Source organism: Sceloporus undulatus, chromosome 6 (genome assembly GCF_019175285.1).
Source record: "Sceloporus undulatus isolate JIND9_A2432 ecotype Alabama chromosome 6, SceUnd_v1.1, whole genome shotgun sequence".
Taxonomy (NCBI): Eukaryota; Metazoa; Chordata; class Lepidosauria; order Squamata; family Phrynosomatidae; genus Sceloporus; species Sceloporus undulatus.
In genome coordinates this window covers 26,381,934-26,406,244 of record NC_056527.1, presented here as the reverse complement: position 1 = coordinate 26,406,244, position 24,311 = coordinate 26,381,934, and the positions used below count along the sequence as shown (strand labels likewise).

The 24,311-nt window shown below is 38.4% G+C and overlaps 1 protein-coding gene across 8 annotated transcripts in view; it reads right to left on the bottom strand.

Annotated features, from left to right (window-relative positions):
• The window catches only part of NSUN6 (NOP2/Sun RNA methyltransferase 6), a 31,537-nt gene that overhangs the window by 4,595 nt on the left and 2,631 nt on the right, over nucleotides 1-24,311 (bottom strand). For 2 of the 8 annotated variants that reach the window (XM_042475600.1, XM_042475599.1), the window contains exons 2-13: nucleotides 20,109-20,256; nucleotides 18,215-18,321; nucleotides 16,306-16,461; nucleotides 14,823-14,902; nucleotides 12,957-13,066; nucleotides 12,296-12,449; nucleotides 10,269-10,400; nucleotides 8,286-8,367; nucleotides 6,163-6,282; nucleotides 4,096-4,240; nucleotides 2,271-2,419; nucleotides 239-364 (exon numbers count right to left, since the gene is read on the bottom strand). In XM_042475600.1, the coding sequence (XP_042331534.1) occupies nucleotides 239-364; nucleotides 2,271-2,419; nucleotides 4,096-4,240; nucleotides 6,163-6,282; nucleotides 8,286-8,367; nucleotides 10,269-10,400; nucleotides 12,296-12,449; nucleotides 12,957-13,066; nucleotides 14,823-14,902; nucleotides 16,306-16,461; nucleotides 18,215-18,289 (1,329 nt within the window). In that variant the 5' untranslated portion in view covers nucleotides 18,290-18,321; nucleotides 20,109-20,256. Of the gene's footprint in view, nucleotides 1-238; nucleotides 365-2,270; nucleotides 2,420-4,095; nucleotides 4,241-6,162; nucleotides 6,283-8,285; nucleotides 8,368-10,268; nucleotides 10,401-12,295; nucleotides 12,450-12,956; nucleotides 13,067-14,822; nucleotides 14,903-16,305; nucleotides 16,462-18,214; nucleotides 18,322-20,108; nucleotides 20,257-20,481; nucleotides 20,557-21,665; nucleotides 21,897-24,311 lie in introns of those variants that run through there. The other 6 variants (XM_042475598.1, XM_042475601.1, XM_042475597.1 and 3 more) reach the window with 6 other exon arrangements.

Here is a 24,311-nt window from a genome sequence, read left to right as displayed (position 1 = left end):
ATGGCCTAAATACCCTAAGGGAACCAGTTCCCATCTGATTTTGGGAGCTAGGCTCAATGCCTGCAGCTCCTAAAAATGGCAGCAATTAGGCAGTGGTCTTGAAAGTGGTCCCCAGAACTAGTCCTTGCTTCTTTTCCCACAGGGAGTTCTCCAACTGTCAGCAGGCATGTCATTTAATTTGAAGGTGAGAAGCTTAGTATGTTGAGTGGTGAATGTTAAAAACAAAACATGTTCCTACCTGTGACTGAAGCTGGAGGCATGGAAATGTCTCCAGTGCCCAAGCAACTTGCTCTTCATTTTCAGAAAGTGTGACTGTGCAGGTACTATATACCAAGATGCCCTTGGGCTTCAATAGTTGCACTGCCTAAGGATACAATACAGGTTCACCTTTTAGGATACCATCAGCATTTTATGTGCAAAATTACTTTTTAAAATACAAGCTAGGTCAAACCTTTCTCTGCACAATTGAGATACAAAGTTCATATTCATTGCAATATATTTAATCCTGCCTAAAGGCTACTTCTTGTGGTATCAGAGGTTGTTCAAAGGTTGTTCAACCACAGAGGTTGCTGGCAGTTGCCTTTGCATGTACCAGTTTACAAAGTGGATTCTCCCCACTGCTACTGCCCCTTTCCCATCTTTTCTATATCCAGCCATCTGTGACAATAGCCTGTGGTAGAAAGGAGCCAAATCATAACACAAAAGCCACTATACACGAATGCTTAGGTCCAATAATATCTTGCATTTTAATACTTTAAGCCCAAGACTTGTTATCTTCCATCAAATTCTCTTTGAAAGTGACCCAAGAGTCACTTTAGTCCTTTAGGAAAAACAGAATGTGTATGCTATAAATGAACTTCTTTAAAGAAATATCTGAAGGATTCTAGGTCAAGACTGAAGTTTCCTTCTTCCCTTTGGCTCAGCAGATTCCAATACACAAGAGAGCACAGCTGAATAAATCATGATTGTTGATGTTTCCAATGTCTATCTAAACACAGGAAAGAGATTAAAGACTTCTTCAGATAGGCAATAAGGTTACTAAACCACCTTCCTGCTGGATCTACGAATGCTCTTAGGCAAATTAATTTTTTCTCACTTCCGTAGAAGCAATAACCTAATGTTCAGGCTAACAGTAGTAGCCAGGGTCACACTTTCAGTGTCTAAAATGATAACAAATGTGCTGCCTTGTCTGTCAAAGAGGGAAGAGGTAGTATGCACTTTTAGGTAGTTTCAGACTGAAGGTAAGAAAAAATCCACAGGCAAGGAGCTTCTATTTCATTTTCCATTTCAAAGTAGTTTAGAAAAAGGTTTTCAGAAGACAGACTCACATCAAATAGATCACTATCATTTGATGTGATTGCCCTGCACTATTTTTTTAAAAGTTTTATTTATTTTTCAATTGTTCTGCCTTTAAACTGTAAAATTATCTCCTGGCTTTGTTACATGGTTTCCCTTCATGTCATCATAGCCTGTTACCAGGAATGTTTTATCTGCAAAAATGTGCTAACTGGTATTAAAGGGAATCTATGCATCCCTCATTTTATCTAGAGACAAGGTTAAAAATAAACATGTAAACTGCTGGATTTTTTTTTACAGGAGAATAATTTGTAGCTTATAGATATGGGTGCTTGCACAAATTTAAGGAACCCTGTCCTTCTTGGGGAAAAATGCCAGTTTACAAGCCAATTTACTAATTTATGTGGGACTTGTGAGTAAACCAAAATTGCAGATTAGGATTACTAAAAGGATAAAAACAACTTTTCCTTTTAATCTGTACATGAAGATGAGATATGGTAGTGGAAGTTCTGTAGACGCCTAGTACAAGAAACTGGTAATATAAGGAAGAATTCCCTATTAATTACTATTTAAGAACAAGAGCTATGATCTGATGGCAAAGTGGTTAAATGCCTGTACTGTAGCCACTCAGTGAAAACCATAAGGTTGCGGGTTCAATACCAGCAAAAGGGCTCAAACGTCATTCAGGCTTGCATCCTTCTGAGGTCACTGAAATGAGAACCCAGCTTTCAGGGTTTTTTTTCTTTTCATTTTTAATTAATGAATGTATGTCTTTTTTTCTTTTTCACAAATTAGCTTACAGTTGTAAACCACTTAGACACTGTTAGTTCAGTATGAAAGAGTATATAAATGAAGCTATTTGTTTTGATTTGATGATGCAAGCTGCTAAGTCACTAGATTCTGCAGACAATGCTGCATGCCCACATGCCTAATGCCTGTACCTTTATTCAGCAATTTTCATTATTTATACATACCACTGAAAAGAGCTTGCGCTGCAAGGGCTGATAAGAAGTCACTTCTTTTAAAGACCAGGAATAAGCCATATTTGGCCTCTGCCCCATCCCACTGCAAGGAGCATCAAGCAGTATTCGATCAAATGATTCTGGTAAGAATGGCGGTCCCTCTGCAAGCAAATAAGTCATCATTTCAAATAATTGTGTGTTACATTCTTAACATTGGCATTGTTTTGAAGCTTTGCAGTAATATAACAACAACAACAATATTCATTTATATCCTGCCTTTCTCCCAATAATGGGACTCAAGGCAGGTAACATTATAAACAATACAGGTTAAAACATTACAGAAGTTAAATAAAAGTATAAAGCATACAATTAAACAATCAAACATTAAAACAATTAAAAATACTAAAATACATTAAAACAATAAAAATAAAAACTATATACAGACCCTTAAACTGCAAAACCAGCACCACACAGCATTAAAAACTCAACATCAACAGTTTGTAAAGGCCTTGGGAGATCAAAAATGTTTTAACCTGCTGGTGGAAAGAGAGCAAGGGCAGGCCATCCTGGCCTCTCTGGGGACAATTCCAACATCTGAGAGCAGCCACCATCAAGGCCCTCCCTGTTGTTCCCAATATAAGAGCCTGGAAAGGTGATGGCACAAAGAGGAGGGCCTCTACTGATGGTCTTAAAACACGAATGGGCTCAGACAAGGAGATATGGTCTTTCAGATAAATGGCATGACCCTGATGTCAGTTTTGTTAAATTAAACAAGAATAATCTGGAAAAGCAGTCATCAAAATGTCATTTGGCATTTTTGCCAAATTTTGTTGGTCCTCAAGGCCAGAAGAGGTCTTTATTAAAAATAGGAAGCAAACAGGAAGTTTAGATCACCCAGAAGGCTTAAAACATGGCAAACATGTCCCACACAGCCTCTGTAAGGCAAATGTGGGAATGCAGTGGGGGAAGTGTGGCCTTCCATGGTCTCCTAGCCTCCTACATTTGCTCACCCTTGTTTTAAATAAATATACACATGATCATTCTGCAAACACAGGGCTGACTTGCAAGGGGCTAACAAATCTCTCCCTACAACACCCATTTCCATGTTCAGGAGACAGCTGGTTGCTATTACATCTGAACCAGTAACCACCATTACTGTAATCTCCTGTTTATATCACACATGAGCAAAGTGCAGCTACTCAGGACTGTATTTCTGGGACTCCAGGATCCTTAAGAGGTAAAAAACATTTTTTTTTAAAAAAATTGTTTTATTCCAGAATGCCCCCAAATGCACTTTAAGAGCATTTCTACCATATTTAGAGGCCTCCTAGGCCTCTTCAGGGGTCAAAAACAATTTTGTTTTGGCCCAAAATTCTCCAAAATGCCCACTAGGAGTGTGGAAGTGCATTTCCATCACATTTTGCATCCCCCCTTGGGTCAATTTAGGCTCAGAGGAGGCCTTTTTTGAAATACAAAAAATGCCTCCTGCCTAGAGACCTTTGGAGCATTTTTTGAGGGGGTAGGTGTAGCGTTAAGATTTCCAAGGGGGCTAATGCACATCCTTCCACAGCTGTCCACCCTGGTTTACACAAAAAAGGCAGGATCATAAAGCACAAGTTCCTGGTGCTAAGTTATTCAACGGTACAAATGACTGCCATGGATTCTGGGTTCTCTCTTCATTTGAGGTTTATTAACAATGTTAGGATGGCCACCTGTCAGAGATGTTTGGCCACAAGATACTGCACTAGATGGCCCATGCAAAATCCTTCCAACTCTACAATTCTAGCATCCTATGAAAACACAACCTGGGTGAAAACACCAAAAAAATCATTATTACCTTGCTCATTCTCTATGTTGCTAGTTGCAAGTGCCTTAGTTCCATCATAACAAAATGTTTTAATACAATTCAACTTCAGCAATGAAGCATTTTGCTTAATCTTTTTCACTTTGTCTGCTATCTTGTCCAGGGCTACGACTTCTCCCTGAAAAATATATTGAAGATCAAAAGATCTAAAAACAAAAATTGATGCAGAATTGCTGAAAATATTTTGTAACTGATTCTCTTCACAGACAATCAAATTTACACATGCAATTTCAAACAATAGCCAGATTGCAATATGCCTATTACCAATACAGTTAGGTATGTTATTCAGTCTCCAGTTTGACACACTTGTTTTCCTTGACCATCACAGGTATTTCAAAATAGTGCATATACTTCTCACAGGAAAGTGCAATATCATTTCTTATTTTCATCATCCTTTGCCATATCCTGCTGTGCATGGCCTAACATCTTTTATGACAATCCCTGTCCACTACTTAACTGAGTAAAGTACAGGGAATCGTAACATCTAACAGTTGGAAAGTCTTAGAGGTATTTTATTTCCCTTGATTATGGACTTTACTATAGAGAAATAACTACTTTAAGCAATGTTCTGTTTGATAGGATAACCCTATGTTACAATTCAATTGAGCATTCCTTGCATGACAGACATCACAGGAATTTTGTTGCTATGTACCTTCAAGTCATTTCTGATTTATGGTGACCCTAAAGCAAACAAATCATGGGGGTTTCTTGGCAAGGTTTTTTTTTTTTAGAGAGGGCTTGCCTTTACCCTTCTGAGGGATGACACAGTGTGACTACACAAGGTCACCCAGTAAGTTTCTATGACTGAGAAAGGATTCCAACTCTGGCCTCCCAGTCCTAGTCCAATGCTCAGACCACTATACCACACTGGATTTCTTACACTTACAGACATAGTCTTTATATATAGTAAAGGCATGCTAGTGCAACACGAGCTGAGTTCTTAATCCCTTCCAAACTGTTAATATTTGTGCAGTTATTAAATCAAATAATTTAGGAGTAAATGGGGCTTGAGCATACACGGTATTTCCCTTATGAGGGGGGTGGGGGGCCAGAATGGATCCCCCGCATAAGGGAACAGCCCACTGTATATTTGTTCCAGATACACTAAACTTACTCAGAAATGTATTTGGAGAATGAAATGCCTCAACATCTAGTAAATGTATTAGTGATCCTGCCCTCTTTTCTTCTTAGGCAGATGTAGGCAACATGAGGCTGCAATATTAGGAAAAGATTAAGTCTCTGCAGTGTAGGATTCTGAAGGCATGTGTGTGTTCACGGTATGTGTGTATATGTGGGTCAGGTAGGTATGGCCTTCAGTTACACACACAACACCCTACATAGTACATCTCTGTGCCAAGGCATTCTAAGGCAAACAAGTTAATTCTTTTAGTAGACACAAAACTAAAGATGAAAAGAATGCACACCCACCCACTCCCCAATATTTAAATGGAGAAATGCAAAAGGCTACAAAAATGAAAAAATTGAAGGAAAGCGATACTTTGGATTTTATTTTGCTCCACAATACTACTTTGTTTGTATCTTTGTGTTGCTGTTGTGTACCTTCAAGTCATTTCCAGCATATGGAATCCCTAACATAAAACTACCATGGGATTTTCTTCGCAAGATTTGTTCAGAGGGGTTTTTGCAATCACCTTCCTCTGAGGCTGAGAAAGTGTGACTGAGCAGGGATTCAAACCCTGGTCTTTAGAGTCGTCCAACACCTAAACCTCTACACCATGGTTTCTCTCCTATAACTTCTACTTGTATATTTTTAAGTCCAATACACATGTCTACTGAAAGCAGCTATTTATTTCATTTTATTTATAGGTAGCCCTGAAAGACCTACTGTATGTTTGCTTCCACAAAGTTACTTTGCTGTACTGTGAAGTTATTCCGTAAATAAGCAGCATGTTCAAATATTAATGGTGGATACTTTGAGTTATCTGTGTATCTCAGCAAATGAGTGAAACAAGCCATGGTAATGAAACACAGGTCAAACTTTCCTTGTGGAAGCAGAAAATGTTCAGTGACTCCACTTACCTCATCATGCATTAATGTTGCAAGATGGGTTGTTTTTCCCCCAGGAGCAGCACACATGTCCAAAATTCTCTCTCCTGGCTGAGGATTTAAAACATAGCTTACAACTGAAGAGGGCAAATTCTAGCAAAGGAAGAAGATAAGTCTTTTTAAAACCCTAGATTATTGAATAAATAGATGTCTTTGAATTTAACTTTATTGTTTCCTTTTTTAAAAAAAATCAAGAGTCTAAATAGTGCACATATTGGTGTATTTAGTTTTTGGAAGCAGTCACAATAAAATGTCATGGTATTCAGTTGATTGCAACAGTTAGATATACACTACTAGAAATATTAGAAATGAAAATCTATTTGAAAGAAATGGTACTCCAATAAGTCAAAACTATAATCAACAGAAGTGAAGGAGGTTGCAACCCTAAACACATTAGTACAGCCAATAATAAGAATTAAAATCAATTTAACCAAAATAGCAACTTAAATGTATTTTAAACAAAAGTAAAGATTTATGTTGGAATTTGAACATTAATTAATAATGGAATTTTGGAATTAAGACACGAAAGAACTAGAGACCACAATAATTGGTACTTCATCCAAATCCTAGTTTTCTTGAATTTTCTGGGAAATTGTTCATTAATTTTTCTCAGTTCCTTACAGCTAGGGCATCATAATGTTTGACTCAAAAATACTTACTGTACTTACCAGTGGAATGAATTGTATTAATGGCTTTTAAGAGGCATAGGTCTCCCCCTTTTGGAGGCCTTCATTTGCTATAGTTATAAAAGAAAACTCTGGTTTCAATAATATCAATCCTTTACTATTTTGAGAAAGGCTAATGTAGAAGCACTAGTTACTGAGACTATGGTCCAATTTACACTGCAGAAATAATCAGTTTGACACTGCTTTAAATGGATTATTTCTGCAGTGTGGACTGGACCACAGTCTCAGTAACAAGTGCTTCTACATCAGCCTTTTTAAAAATATTAAAGGATCAATATTATTGAAACTAGAGTTTCTTTTATACCTATAGCAAATAAAGTCCTTCAGAAAGGGAGAGGGATAAAGGGAGTCAGATTACATTCAATCATCCATATCCACAGATTCGGTATCCACAGATTCCACCAGCCACAATTTGAAAATATCCCCCAGAATAAATACATCACAAAAGTAAACCATGATTTTGCCATTTTATACAAGGGACACTATTTTACTATACCACTGTCTATAATGGGACTTGAGCATCCATAGATTTTGGTATCCACAGCAGGCCCTAGAACCAAACCCCAGCACATACCAAGAGTCCACTGTACAAGAGAGATAGAAAGGAAACCAAAAGATGCTTTTGGTTTGGTGTTTTTTGGTAGGATGAGAAATGGGGCTCTGAAAAATTCCATCTCTCTAAAGCTCAGTGTGATGTCTGTGGTCTCTAGAGCCTGCCATTGATGTCCACCACAAATTATCAAATAAAGATAGAGTATTTATTTCAGATATCCTGATTCTGATAGTATGTATTTCCAATTAGGCTCTAAACCAGGGTGGACAACTGTGGCTGCTCCAGGAGTGAATTTTCTACACTAGGATTCACCAAGCTGCCAAAATATGTACAAAAAAATTAAAATACAGTGGGCCCTTATTTTACATTGGAGATCTGTTCCAGATACGCCCCCGCATAAGGGAAAAGGTGCGTGTGCTCAAGCCCTATTGAATATAATGGGGCTTGTGCTTGTGACATGGGCACACACACCATTCATTCTTTTGTCGTGCGGCTTCAGCATAAGCTGAAAGCCACAGATAGTGCTCCCGTATATGGCACGGGCACACTGTAAAACAAAATGTGAAGAGTCCATAAGTCCATTTCTGGTTGTAAAAACTGGCATTTTGTAGAGTGTGGATCGCCCTACCACACACCTTTGTTTGGCTAGGAAAAAGATGGTCCAGAGAATCTGAACAGGTCACAGGCTGCAAAAACAAACAAACAAACCCAAAACAAAACACCCTTGGGAGCTGCATGCAGCCTTAGGGTCTTCCTTTGTCCACTTTACAAGTGGTAAGCTCCATTGTGTTTAATGGGCCTTATAAGTTCCAAGAAAAAAATATTCAAGAAACTACAATAATTTTAACACAACTTACCTGTAAAAACAGATAACTGGGTAACAAGTTGTCAAATGAAGGACTAAGGTAAATAGACTCAATCATTTTTATTCCCATTCCTCTGAAAGGTACAAAATGGTCTGGTAAGAATAAATTGCCTTACTGACGTTACTAGAGGTGTATTATACTAATTATCTTCAAATGAAAAATACAATACTTCAAAGGGGTCTGCCATACAATATGTTTCAGCATATTAACCAATTGTGAATTTGTTTTAATAAGCATAAAACACATTGCACATTTTAAGCCATACACACTATTTACACACTATATGTTGAACTGTCACACAAATATTAGGTTCCAGTTGCTTCAAAATAAACCAGTAAATTATTTTCTATTTTAAACATTGCCCTAATAAAGATATTAACGGGGGTTTTATACCGTTGTTGTTTTAATTGTATTGTTGCAATTTTTTGTATTTTATTATGCTGTAAACCGCCCTGATCTGTGGAAGGGCGGTATAAAAATAAATTTTTTATTTATTTATTATTTAGATATAACGTTCAGTGGATTTTGGATTTTGATGTATGTTTCTGCATGGCCAACATATCTATTCCTGTATAGGTTTCTATTTTATGAACATCTAAATATTTTCTCTCTGTGCAAACGTGACTTAAAGATCAACCGCTAGATTATTTGCCATTCAACTGGAATTGTCATTATGCAAAAAGATTTACCCAAAGTGTAAGATTCAAAGGCCATAAAGGGGTTCTCATAAGATTTCTAAAATATATTTTGCTGTTTCATTAATATACAACACTGTTGATATTGCCAACTTCATAATATATATGCTACACATTGTGTAACCAGCTCGTATAATACTCACAAAACCTCAGTAGCCCAGATCATAACTATCTTCAGCCCTCTGGGGAAATTCAATATACACATTTTTGCACTTCTCTCCATCTCTTTTATGCATTGTTATGGCTCATAGGTATTGATACTCACTATAGTGGAATTATTCCCTCAACCATTAAGATAACACATAAAAATCCTTAAACTGGGAGAATAAATCAACGTGAAAGATCATAACCATACGAATACTGCCTAGTTGCTAGGATTGGAAACACTGGTGTAACTAGACACAAAATACAATGAATCATCACTTTGGTCTGATGTTGCAGGAAGGATCTACATTCAAGAGATTCTAGGAAATATGGAAAGTGACTTTATTACACTTGCTCCCTAAATTCAGAAATGTGCAATGGAGCAGACACCAATTATCTAATCTGTGAAGCCAGTCACAATGCCACACAATCTACATAAATTGATATAAGAGTGAAAGCTTTGTGCACTGCTGTCATCTAATTAAAGTGAACAATGGATACAAAAAGATAAAGAAGAGACAAGATAAACAGAGTGATAAAAAGAGTGGTGACAGATCTATATTGGCAAAGAAGTGCAGATGGAGAAAGGTGTGCTAGGGGTACAGGGACAGTGAACAAGGAAAGACAAAAATTAAGATAGAAAGAATTGTGTATTATGAAAAGGCAGGTTTAACAAAAAGGAAAGGAGTCAGAATGATGCTCGAAGACTAATAAGTACAGCTGCTGAGCTGATACATATTAAGCTATGCTCTGAAGTTGAAAAACTTCTACACAAACATATTATTGCTATTACTGTATTGCTATAAATAAATGTAAGTTAACTATTCAGTCTGTAAAAATGCTTCATGCATCTTCATAAGTGGCTTGAAAGAAGGTAAGAAGTCATGTTGAATCTTTCCCTCGCTTTTTCTTAACCTTTACAACATTCCAAATTTGTTAATAACAATTAATTACTGTATTTGTTCACATGCTAGCACTGATTATTTTAGCATCAAAATACAGACTCCTAAGTCTTCCATATTTAAACTAATTTACAGCTTATATTAGAATATGCATCTTACTCCTTTCTCCACACTATTGTGAAAAGTAGCTAAAAGTATTTCCTAAATTTTGAACCAACCCGAAGGAAATTTACCCTAGTGCTTTTCTGAATCCAAACTGGCCTGTACCTAAGCAGAATACATTCATGTTCACCTTCAAACAATGTGAACAACTGCAGTAGGACCAGGGACCAATTTTCTGCTCCTGTGGCCAGGGGCTGCACACACTGCCAGAAATGCAAAAATAAAAAAATAGAAGGGGTTAGGGGTCTTGCTTTTGAAAAACAGAGGATTTCTTTTTTAATATTTGAAGGGTGCAAAGAACCCTACAATTTATTTAAAATGTGATTTGGCTCTTCTCAAACTTGTAGAAGAGTTTAAATTGTCCTTTCTTGATCAGATAAAAAGCAGTCAGTAAGAAATAACATGGCCAAAATAAGAACATGAGAAGAGGCCTAGAATCAAACTGAAGACTTCTCTAATCCAGCATTCTTTTCCCAAACACAATGGCACACCTAGTACTACTTCATAAGATACAAAGAGTGCTGAAGTTGGAAGGCCTTTTTCCTCCCAAACTGTAATTTTGACTGTAATTTTATTACGGCCATTTGGCCAGCACAATTACAAAATTCCAATTTAAAACACAACATAGGTTCATGTACAGGCAGATTGGAGAGTATAAACAAATGACGGTCTATAAAAAGTAAGGATAAAAAGCAAGGATAGGACTGCACAATCAGGCAAACACACAACAATGAGTAGGCTGCCATCACCTCGCAAACAACTCTATCATATTGTGTAATAGAGCACCACATTCAAGACATATTAGTTCAAAATCACAATCATATTCCCTATCCAAGCAAGAGTTAAACTACAAAATGCCATTGATCAGATGCAAATGATTGGGGTAACTTCATTAGACTTTAGTCCCCAACTAGGTTAGTTTGATGGTATGGTAAAATATGGCCATGCCTCCTCATTTACAAATTTTACCGTTAAATCAAGCCATCTATACAGATTTTGAAATTATAACATATTACATCTGTTTAACAAACTGTTCACGATTTGCAATGGCAGCTGCAAAAAATTGTGCAACTGCTTGCGTTATACCTTCCTTTTGATCTGCAAGTAGAAAATTTGTATAAAATTTCTCTTGTCTGCCTGGAAACTGCAACACAATTGGTGTTATATATAAAGCACGTATTTCTGTATACAAAGAACAGCCAAAGATGATCAGGAAAAGAAAGGGGTAGCTAGGGAAGCAGTGAGGTCCAGAAAGACCCTTACTCATATCCCCTCAACTCTGGCAGTAGTTGTACCCTAGAGACCAGCCAGAAGCCTACCAGCAGCCCAGAACCAGGATATGAGGGCAAAGGTATCCTTTTGCATGTGTTCTCAGGCAGCTAAGATGCAGCTTCTGCCAAACACCAAGGCTGGCAAGCAATAAAGCTTACACCAACTAGTTAACAGCATAACTGGTTGAAAACAGTGGCTCAGAAATTAAGTACAGTCATCCCTCCATATTTGCAGCTTTGATATTTGCAGATTTGATTATTCACGGATTTCATTAATCTGTTCTCTCTAGGACTGTCCAGGTCCTCCAGTGCAACTCTGTGGTCAACTTTAACGAAAGGTTGCACTGAAAGACCATTTGTAGCTACTCCAGTGCCATTCTATGGTCAGTGTATGTTGGACAATGACCACAGAGTTGCACTGGAGGACCAAGAGATTCCTGGAGAGGTGTCCTTCAGGTAAAAACATGGTGTTTTGTTATTTGCAGTTTTTCCATATTCACGGGGGTCTTGTTCCCCTAACCCTAGCAAATATGGAGGAACAACTGTATATAATTGCCACCAACCATCTTGGCTGCCACCCCTTACTTTTAGGGCTAATGCTAAACTATATTGATGTTAATAGTTTTCAGTTCAATAGCTCAAAATAAAACAAACACAAAAACAAACAAGCAAAATTTCCCACAGAACTTGAGAAATCTCCCTAATTAAGAATAACTAACTAGGAATTTAATTTAAATTACTCTGATCTGTGAGGGTTCTTTTTCTTTTTTAAAAATCATAGTAATTACAGATACGTTCCCAATTTCTATTATATATTACTGACTTACTTCAGTGGGCCATTAGAATTAAAAATTTCACTGCGACTCAGTTCAGAAATCCCATTTCCAATGAAAACTTTTGTTCCCAGAAATTCTTTGGCTCCTCTTTTACATTTCCCTTCAATATCAGAGTACACAGAAACCAGGTCACCAGCTTTCATGCCTAGAATGGGAAAGAGAGCTTTTCAAATTATATTTTATTTGTCTTGAAAACATTGACCCAATCATAAGAGAATCTGACTAGGCTATATAATCCAGGTCCATCTATTCATAAACATCTGCCCAGGTCAAGACTATCTCTGGAACAACTTTAGTAACAGTTCCTACCCCCCCCCCCCGCCACATGAACCCTTGCAGCTTTTTCTCTAACCCTTTCAAGGATAGGTCCAAATGATGAATCTACAAGTAGTTACTAAAACTGAAGGACTACAGAATCTGAGATAAGGATGAAAAAGCTTTAGCAATGCTTCTGAGTTGTAAGTGGGTAAACTGGCTCTAACCTAGAACTGGATCAGTTCAGTGCAGTAATGAGTAATGAAACTGAAACAGAAGAGAATAAAAAGGACTTGCACATACAAAAGACATCTTAATACGCCAAAGAGTAGCAACTATGTACTGCGTACTTTTTTTTCCTTTAAATACAACAAAAAGATAAAGAAAGTAATCTTACATTTTGATGCTGATACAATACCAGGGGCGTAGACATGAGCTCCACGAAGTACTGCACTCCCACATTGTGCACCAACAATAACTTCCTTTGATAATTTTTGTAGATCCTTTCTGAGGAATTAAAGTGGCAGTTCAGGAAAATCTATTAACATACTTAGAGAAACATTAATTTAAATCTTCTGTTCTCAGCTGCCTTCTCTTGTCCCACTCAATTTTTTTTTTACTTCTATTACGTACATGTTGTTTCTCCTATATGATGTTTACCTCAATATTGTTTCTAAGAAAAGAAGACAACTGTATACTATATGGCAAGCCATGATTAATCACATGGAATTAGAAACTTTTGAATTATTCCTCAAGAACGTGCTGGAGAAGGGGGGCATTTGCCTTCATCCGCTTAACAATAATTATAGTTTAGCATGTGAACCTGCTTATTACCAATTTAACAATGATAAGTATGTCTGTTCTAATACATTTTAAAAGTTCAAGACTGGTCTATACATAATCAGAGCTATTTATACATTAGCAGAGCTATTTAATTTAAAGCAAGATAAATTCTGTAACATTTTAAAATAATCTTTATCATTTCCTTAAGTAATAAAAAATGTTTCAACATACTCACATATATACATACAAGTTTACATACATACAAAAAACACATTACAGTTTACACTTAATAAAACAAAACTTCCTAGTGTCTTAAGTTCCTAAATCATTATTGTTTCTTGCTTCACTTTTAATTCCTATTCTCTTTTTATTGTACACTTCCTATTCATAATCATGTTATTTCTTATTTTTATTACCTTTTGCATTTTTATACATCCTTACTTCTCATTTTTTAATCAACCCGTTATTGTCACTATCCTTTTCATTATCCAACTTCATTATTTAACTTAAGTCTTTATTACTTATCTTCAAAACAAAATGAACTTCTTCTAATATATTTGACCATTTCTCATTAAATCTATCTACTGATTTATTTCTAATCAAGCATGTTAGTTTGCTCATCACTATATAATCCAACAATTTCCATTGCCAATCTGTTTTAGACGGACGTTCCTCCTTTTTCCAGCTCCTAACATATACCACCCTCGCAGCTCTTAACATATAAAAAAAAGAACTTACCCATTTTTTCCCTCCAGTTTCTTGTTATTCCTAGGTGGTATATTGCTTATGTTCTTGAAAGTTTATCCAGGGTTAAATACCACCTATATTGTAGTTTATAATACTGTAATTCTCTTTCATGTCATAATTTAGAGTGTACTTTTCTTATGCCATCCCCCCCCCCAATCCTCCAACGGGATTGGGCTATCTATATCCTGGACCCATTAGACCATAAATTCCTAGAATCATAGAATCATAGAGTTGGAAGAGACCACAGGGGCTAGGACCCGAAGCAATGGATGCAAACTGCAGGAAAAGAGATTCCACCTCAACATTAGGAGGAACTTCCTGACAGTAAGGGCTGTTCGACAGTGGAACAAACTCCCTCGGAGTGTAGTGGAGTCTCCTTCCTTGGAGGTCTTCAAGCAGAGGCTGGATGGCCATCTGTCGGGGATGCTTTGATTGTGATTTCCTGCATGGCAGGGGGTTGGACTGGATGGCCTGAATTTGTTCATCTTCCATTTTTATATTTCATATATTATAGATATAATCTGTTTCCTTCAGTAATATCTTTTCTGACTCAGTTTATTTTGTCACTATTCCAAATATCTTTTAATTTATTACATATCTTTCTTTTGGTTGCCTATACAGGAACCAATTACACTTAATTCCCTCATCCTTTAATTCTTCTGTACTTTTTATTCTCTGTTTTCCTTTCTCTGTAACATGCTAATAATTCTAAAAAACAAAACAAAACACCGACCTGGGTCCAATAACAGGAATAAGTAAGATGTCAGGAAGCTGTGGATGCTGAAGAACTGGAACATTAAGACTTGCATATTGCTATAAGTTAGAAAAGAAATGTATAGCTCTAGACTTTTAATAAAATAAAGTTATTTTGCTTGATTAACTGTTGTCACTGTCATTATTATTATCACCATTATTATTAACATAATCAATATTACTATTATTAATTTAATTTCACCCATTACAGAACCCAAAAAAGTTTATAAGCAATTAAAACAAAGCACAGCTAAAATCTTATTAATATGAAAGTTAAAATATAATTAAATTAACAACACTATTAAAAGCAAAGTTCCACAAAGTTAAAACAGTTTAAATTATGTTTAAATCATAGTTAAAAAAAAAGTTATCAAAGCACATCCCATTCAAATGCTATTCGGCCACGTGAGTTAAAAGTCAAAGGCCTGTCTGATTAAAAAGGTAACTGTTTGCCAGATCTAACATCTCAAGGAATGCAAGCAGCTGGTATATTAGTTTTAGCTGAGTCATCAATCAGCATGGGCTTCTAGGCTCAAATCTGAATTCAGGAATATGCCCAAAGCTATGACCTGTGATTTCAGGATCCAGCCCAGGCTGAATCCATTCTCCCTAATGAGTTTTTCTGTCTTGTCTGGATTAAGTTGCAATTTGTTCTCCCTCTTCCAGGCCATTACTGGCAGCAAACATCAATTTATTGCAGAAACAGCCTTCTGGAGTTAGATGGAAAAGAGAGATCGAGTTGGTGGTCGCATAATGACACCAAACCTCAAAACTCTGGATAACCTCTCCCAACTGTTTCATTTAAAAAATAAACAGCATGGTGGACAAAACCAGGCAAAATCCAGGCATTTGACAGGAATCCCCTAGCACAGTGGTCCCCAAACGGTGCTCTTTAAGGGATTTTTTTAGATTGTAAGCCTGAGGGGAGGGAACCATCTATTATCTCCTCTGTTGTAAGCTGTCTGGATTCTCAGTGATTGGGTGGCATATAAATAAATCCTATTATTATTATTATTATTATTATTATTTTGGACTTCAGCTCCCTGAATCCCAAACTATTGGCTAACATGGCTGAGGCTTCCAATAGCTAAAGTCCAAAATCTCTTAAAGGGCACAGTTTGGGGACTACTGCACCTAGCATCACCTTACGAATTAGACAGTTCAAGAAGGACTGGAACCACAATAAAATGTATGATTGTCATTATCAGATCTATTAAAATTATCTCTTAACTTATTGGCTAACTTTATGCTGTTGAATTTATTCTCCTGCCTCCTTAATTTTAAATCTTATTTTAATTTCACCACATTTGATTTACAGGACAATCATATCCATGTCTACTCAGAAGTTGGTCTCATTGAGTTGAAGGGACATATACCCAGACAAGAATGTTTAGGACTCCACTCCTACTGATTTAAGTAACTGATTATTGCATGGAAACCAGGGAAGGAGATATTGCACAGACCTTGTGAAGCTCTTCACAAAGCAGACTTCTTATATGTTCCACAGATGCCAAATGAGTGTTTACTCGAACTGTTGTGAAAGCTGGTGGATGAGATAAATTATTTAACAGAGACTCATATTTCTGTTCAGCTTCCTGTGGACCAATAGCTGCTACAAGCTAAAAGTAAAAACAAGCAAACAAAACATATTAGATTAATAATATAATATTAAAACAATGTGGTATAAACCTAGGAGCAGACTTGAACCTTCAAGTCAACTCCAACTTATGAAGACCCTGCGATAGGATTTCTTGGAAAGATTTATTCAGAAGGGTCACTGCCTTCCTCTAAGGCTAAATGTGACTTGTTCAAAGCCACCCAGTGGGTTTTGGTGGCTGAGCAAGAATTTAAATCCTGGTCTCCCAGAGTCCTAGCCTAACAGATTACTCCATCAAACTGGCTCTAAAGTTAAGATACAAAACATTATTATTATTATTATTATTTCTTATCTGTCTCCCCCATAGATTGAGGCAGGGGACAACAACGGAACAACAAATATACATCAGTTAAGAACAAAAAAATCACTTAAAACATATATCAATAAAAGAATAAACAAGGCACATACATATTAAAACAATCTACATTTAAAATTCATCATTTGAAATCTAGAGTTTTAAAAATCATCTGGATAGGCTTGCCAGAAGAGATCAGGCTTCAATGCTATTCTAAATTCAGACAGTGTATTCAGCTGTCAAATCTCTTCCCGCAGGTCGTTTCACAGTTTAGAGGTGGCTGAAGAAAAAGCCCTCTGGTTGAGAGTTGTCAACCTAATCCTGGCTAACTGTAATAAATGTCCGCCAGAGGATCTGAGTGTTTGGGGTGGATTACATGGCAAGAGGCGATGCCGTAGGTAACTTGGACCCAAACAATCTAGGGCTTTAAAAGTAATAATAAACATTTTGTATCTTGTCTGGAAACTAACTGGTAGCCAATGGAGTACTTTTAAGATTGGTGTGATATGATTGCTCCTGGAGTAACCAATCTAGATGCCATCTTCTGAACTAATTGAAGTTTCTGAACAGAAATAGCCCAATGTACAGTGCACTGCAAAAGTCCTGTCTTGAAGTTAACAGCCCATGCACTAACATCTTCAGGTCCTCCAGGTCTAGAAAGTGATGCAGCTGGCATAACAGCCTCAACTGATAGTAAGCACACCTGGCCATCACATCTATCTGGGCTGTCATTTGAAGCAACAGATGCGGAAGCCCCTCCTAGCTGTGAACACAGACTTTCGGGGGAGAACTGGCTGACATATCTCCAAACCCAGGTTAAGACCTGGTAAGCAGCTCTGTCTTGTCTGGATTCAGTTTCAGTTTGCTTTACCTCATCCAGCCTATTACCTCCTCCAGGCATTCATTCAGAGGAGACACACCATCCTTAGCTGAGGCTGTATTTGAAGACATTGAGAAATATATTTGTGTGTCATCAGTATACAGATAGCATCCCACCCCATGCCATAACATGTGGTTATGGAGTTGAGGTGACAAGTTCAGTTTTAACAATGCTCTGGTTACTGGGGAACAAGTGAGGAGGAAAGATGTTGCTTTAAACCAAGATGAGCAAATAACCATATGAATGGTGGTGAGATTAGAGGAATGTAAAGTCAGAATGAGGAAGGATATGTAATGAACTGGCCAAGAGAGCCCTCATGAGGCTAAGGGGTTAACTATTGTATACACCTGTGCATACTGTGTCAGGAAACCACTCTTTCCATTCCACCCACTGGCTCAATACTCAGAGTTAAACCTACTGAGTCCAATTAAATTTACTCCCCCCAAAACAACAAGGTTTATAACAGCCTGACAACTACAATTTAGAACAAGAACTTAGCATTGTGTACTGTATTGTTAATCAATTTCTGTATCACTTTACCTCATTATTTTTAAATATAGACTTCAGATATGCTTCAACTTCTGGTTTCAGTAATATTTTTGGGAAAATAGCCATACTTCTTACTGATTATTTTTTCTAGGAAACTTCTGTAATAAAAATGCATATTTTATACATTCTTTTTACAACTTATGAACAAAGAAAAACATTACAGCTTTCAGCAAAAGATATAAATCTGTATCAAATTACTTGAGAATAAATCCCACTGAACTCAATGGGACAAAATTCTGAATACAGTAGTTAACAGGATTGCACAGAAAATTATCTAATCTGCTTTAGTCAATAACCTTCCTTCTAGATTCCAGGATATGGAACACTGAAAACAGAATGGGCCAAAATTAAGCCACAAATAGTATTGCCAGAATGCTACTAAAGCTGTATCCACGCTGCAGAAATAATCTGGTTTGACCCTGCTTTAATGGCCATGTCTCAAGACTATGGAATTATGGGAATGGTAGTTTGTTCTGGCACCAGACCTCTTGTGGATGCAGCCTAATTTGCCCTTGTCTTTTGGGACTGGCAGCTGGGGCATATGGCAATACTAGATTGCCCCAGAAATAGCTAGCTTCTAATCCTTAATTTTAGGTGCTAATTTTGCATGTGGTAGTGGAATTAAGAATATGATTGGTGGAAGCTATTGTAATATTTTAAATACATGTGCAGGACAAAAAAGCTCCTTCATTTCTTTTTCAAATTAACGGATAAAGTATGTTATGAAGATAGTGAGGAAAGATTGTCTTTGGCAAGATTTAGGGCCGAAACAGACAGCCCTGAAGGAGCAACTTGAAGCCGCCCCTTCCAAAGATGGATTGGGACCATGGCAAACACATGCCACAGACTCAATCCGCCTTGTTGCCAACTGAAAAAGAAGCGGCAAAGAGCCATTCCTTTTTGGGCCAACAAAAAGGAGGCTTTTTCTGCCCACCGTGGCCCATGGGTGGCTTCAAGCCCCTCTAGCAGTGTGTGGCATGTAAACAGCGTGCCACTGGAGCACCCAGATGCCAGCTCACATCTGAGCACCAGTGTGACTTCCAGGTGTCTTGGACATCTGTATGCCACATCCCCAAGTGGCTCAAAGCTGGCTTTTCATGCTGGTCTGTTTCCCACCTTAGTATGTGTCCAGTGTATGTCCTAGTACACAGAAAATAACAGAAATCCCAAAAAGTACCCAGAAATTTCTGGCAAGATCCTGTGTTCAGTTATGTGATATAAATTAACAAGATACAAGGCTTTAGTCTCAAAAGAACTGTATTTTTCAGTAGTCATATTGCTCAAGCCTATGCATGTTTACTCAAAAGAGATCCCATTTTCTTCGATTGTGCTTATTTTCAGTGTTCATTTGATTATGCTGAAGACTGCAAGCTTACTTATATTTCTCTTCATTCGCTTTTGATTCACATGTACTAGGCTATTTGCTAACAGCATATTTTTGGAATATTTTCATTTTTAAAAATTTGGTGAAACTGACTACATTAGGCGCTCCATGTTTGCTGCGGTTGGGTGTGCAAGAGCAAGACTCCCATGGAAGTGGAGAAACTACAAATAAACAAACACTTTCTTTAACCTGAAAGAACACCTCTCTGGGAATCTTTAGGTCTTCCAGAGCCATTCTATGGTCAACTTCTGGCAGAAACTGACCACAGAATAAAGACCTAAAATGCCTAGAGAAGTGTTCTCTCTAGAAATCTCTAGGTCTTTCCAGCAGAAATTGACCATAGATTGGTGCCAGGGACCTAGAGATGCCTAGAGAGAAGATCCACAAATAATCAAAACCACGAAAGTCAAAGTCACAAATGTGGAGGGCTGACTGTATTTTAAAGGACTTTTAAACTAAGGTAAAATTATCAGTGGCTACTAGTTATTATACTGTACTTACATGCAACTTCTTGATTTTGAGGCAATATGCATTTGAATACAAGTTGCTGGGAAAGCAACAATAAGAAGGCCAACTTCACAACTGTTTCATGCAGAGAGGCACAAGTTTCTTTGGTCTCAAACAAATCCTTCAGTAGAGTGGTAGCCTTCTAAAGTCAAAAGGAAATGCTTTTGTAAAATGGTGTGACATTATATAGACACAATTTATTTACTTATTCTATTCCACTTTAGAAATTTACTGCTTACCTGCTGATAGTTTTTCAGTTTTATGATATTTTAAGATTTTATAGGATTTATGATAAGATTCCTGCATCAGGTGCGTCCCTAAAGTATAAATTCTTTCATAACCTCACTAAAAAGCCATTTCTGCTTACCTAACTGCTTATTTTCCACATCTCTCCGGTTCCATACGGAGTTACGTTTTGTTTTGTTAACACTTGCGAATCTGCCTGTTATTTGAATTTGACAGTAAGATGAAAGATCAGCAGTCCTGTCATTCTTCCCCTCCCATTATTAAAAATGTAACATTTATTTATCCTTTTCAAGGGTTTATATCCTGTCTTTTTCTGACAACAGGATTTAAGGTGGGTTGCATTAATTGTCAACAACGAGCAGCAATTTGCTTGTTCCTCAAAAAAATATTTCAAGTCCTGTTGGTGCTCCAAATGCATTGGCACATGAGTGAAATGATAACCTGCAAGAGACACCCCTCTCAGCTAAAATTTACCAGAATCTACCATACAGTACAGTATTTGGCTTTAAAAATGGGGTGAGCAGGATGCTGAGAGTTAGATCCAGAACACACTGCAGAAATAATCCAGTTTGAGACCGCTTTAAGTGCCCTGGTTCATATAAAGAAATTAACAACAACAACAACAACAGCAAAAATAACGTTGAGAACAACAAACTATCATCCCCAGAATTGTAGTTCCTGGGAACTGTGGCTTCTTATAGCCCAGAGCTCCCTCTGACAGAGAAGGCTCAATGTCTCTCTAAACTACAGTTCCCAGGATTCCCCGGGGCAGTTAAAGCAATCTCAGACTTTGACTTGTTTCTGCACTGTGTTTTGGATCTTGGCTTTAAGTGGTATAGGAGTCTGAAATCCCTGCTGCTAGGTCTCAATGTATCTCTCTCTCTCTCTCTCATTCTTGGGATTCTTAGATCCAGAACACTCTGCAGAAATAATACAGCTGGAGACTCCCTTAGCTGGTTCATATAAAGATATCATCATCATCAACAACAACAACCAATAACATTATTAGCAACAGACTACCATTCCCAGAACTTCCTGGTGTCAGTAATAAATTCCTGCCAGATATGTTTTGTTTTTTAAACTGATGGCGCCTGGGAACTGTAGTTTCTTGTGGCCTGAGAGCTCCCTCTGACAGAGACGGCTCAACGTCTCCCAAAACTACAGTTCCCAGGATTCCCTAGCATTGAGCCAGGACAGTTAAAGGGGTCTGCAAGAAAGGGTTGATTTCTGCAGTGTGTGTCCTGGGGACCTGCTCCATTTGGGAGCCCCTAGTCCTGGAGGGAAGGCTGGGAAAGGAGGACCCACCTGTCCTGCCAGCAGCCCCAACTGCCTGCCCTTCTCGGCTGGGCTCTCAAGGCTCCCTTGGCTGCATGGAGGGAGGCACATGCCCTTTTGCCTGGGCTCCTCTCCTCCCCAGCGCCCCCCTGCCTTCCAGGGCCAAAAGCAGCAGCAGCAGCAGGAGGCGGCTCTTTCTTCTTATTGTTGGTGCCTCCAAGTCCTTTCCTTCCAGCCTCTCTCCTCCTCCTCCTCCAATGACTGGCGCCTGTTGGGGGAAGGGGGCGGGGCTTCTGGGACTAGAGCAGCCAATCCTGTTTGGAGTCAAACTAACAGGTTCAGCCAATCAGAGAGGAGAGTGGCTCTGAGGCTGTGGGTTGTGTGTTTTAGGGAAACAGTGCTTATTTGCACATAGGAAAACATGTGGAATTGCTTGCCCATAGAGAATCAATGGGATTATTTGCCCTTAGGGAAACATAGTCTTTACTTGCCCCAAAGGGAAACATTAGGAATTGCTTGTCCATAGAGAACCGTTGGACATTGCTTGCTCATAGGGATGCATGGGGACTGTTTACCCCTATAGGATTAGGGGATCACTTGCCTGTAGAGAGACTTGGTGGTTGCTTGCATATAGGGAATCATGTGGATTACGTGTGCATAGAGAATCATATTCTAGGAGATCTAGGAGTCATGGCAGGCCACAGTTTGAACATGAGTCAGCAGTGTAATGCTGCAGCAATAAAGGCCAATGTGAATTTAGTCTACATCAGTTGACATATAGTTTCTAGCTCAACAGAAGTAATAGTGCCACTGTATTCTGCTTTGGGCTGGCCTCACTTGGAATACTGTGTCTGCTTCTGGATAGCAAAATTCAAAAAGGAAGTTGGCAAGCTGGAGCATGTCAAACAGAGAGTGACCAAAGTTATAAAGGGTCTGGAAAACATAAAGCCCTATGAGGAATGGCTTAGGGAGCTGGGGCTGTTTAGCCTGGAGAAGAGAAGGTTAAGGGGTGATATGATAGCCCTGTTTAAATATTTGAAGAGAAGTCATATTGAGGAGGGAGCAAGCCTGTTCTCTTCTGCTCCAGAGGATAGGATTGAAACAATGGATGCAAGCTACAAGAAAAGAGATTCCACCTCAACGTTAGGAGGAACTTCTTGACAGTAAGAACTGTTCAACAATGGAACACCTTCCTTGGATTCTAGTGGAGTGTCCTTCTTCGGAGGTCTTTATACAGAGACTGGATACCCATTTGTCAGAGATGCTTTGATTGTGAGTTCTTGCATGGCAGGGACTGCATGGTTGTGAGTTCCTGCATCGCAGGATTTGATTGTGAGTTACTGCATGACAGGTTGGACTATATGGCCCTTGTGGCCTCTTCCAACTCTATGATTCTATAATTCTAAATAAGTAAGATAATACACCCAAAAGGATGGAGGGGAAAGAGTAACCAGCAGATAAAAGACATCTTCCACCTCAGCCCATGAAGGCAGTTTCAGTTTCCATTGAAGGGCAAATGAAACTGTCTGAACTTTACCTGGCAACCAGAAGAAGCCAATGGCCTGGGGATGAGAATGGGGGAATGCCTCAGTCCCTTGTCCCTTGACTCCTGTGAGCAGCTCTGTGGAGAAGGGACCCTGAACAGCTAGGAGGCCCCTGCAGAAAAGGCCTGGCAGAGGAAGGGGTTTGCTCAGTGGAATGTCTTCTTTGCTGTCTCTCCCAGAATGGAGGACATTTTACAATTCCTCCCAGATTCCCAGACATAAGGTTATATAATACAGGATCTGTCCAGGAGATGGAGGATGTCTGGCACCTGGTCTCAGTGCAATCAAACTTTACGGAAGACTGAGAATCGCACAGCCTTTGACTTCATAATATTCTGCTCCCCTAATTTCTGGAAGCCTGGATGAGGCTTGGGGACTTGTTTGCAGATACAGTTTGACTATAGATCTTTCTTTCCTGAACTTCCTACCACCTTTTCAAATATCTGCAACTAACCTCATTCTTGGGCCAGCAACTACAGTGATAAGAGACTGCAACACTACAGGTATGGATTCATGTAGCAACCCATATATGACTGGTCAGACAAATGATCTTCCAATGGAAGAAGTACTAGCAATTCTCAGGAGAGAAGACCTAGATGAAAGTAAAGTTATTTCATTACCACCTATGCTACAAAAGGGTGGGGATGTGTTTGTGTACTGTTCCTCCTCTCCTGTTCCTAAACATGAGCATGATTATCATTTTGACCAGTACCGATGGGTAGCAAGGGGGTCAAATTTCAATCAGAAGAGGTTGCACCCCCCAGCTGTATTGAAAAGATGCTACTATCTAAAGGACCCAAATGGATCCTGGAAAGACTTGCTGCATGGTTTCAAGAGACATATATACTGCCTCAGGGAGTGCAGAGATCCAAGAAAATTATATGTTATCCACTATTTGGGTGATGAAACATTGCACCAACCTTCCATTCATGGTAACAGGAAGCGTTCAAAGAAGCCTTTTACTGGCACTATGAAGCAGGCTTTTTAATAAAAACAGACACTGAGAAACTGGAGCTTGTCCAAAGGAGGGCGACTAAAATGGTGAAGGGTCTGGAAACCATGTCCTAGGAGGAACAATTAGGGAGCTGGGGATGTTTAGCCTGGAGAAAAGAAGGTTAAGAGGTGATATGAT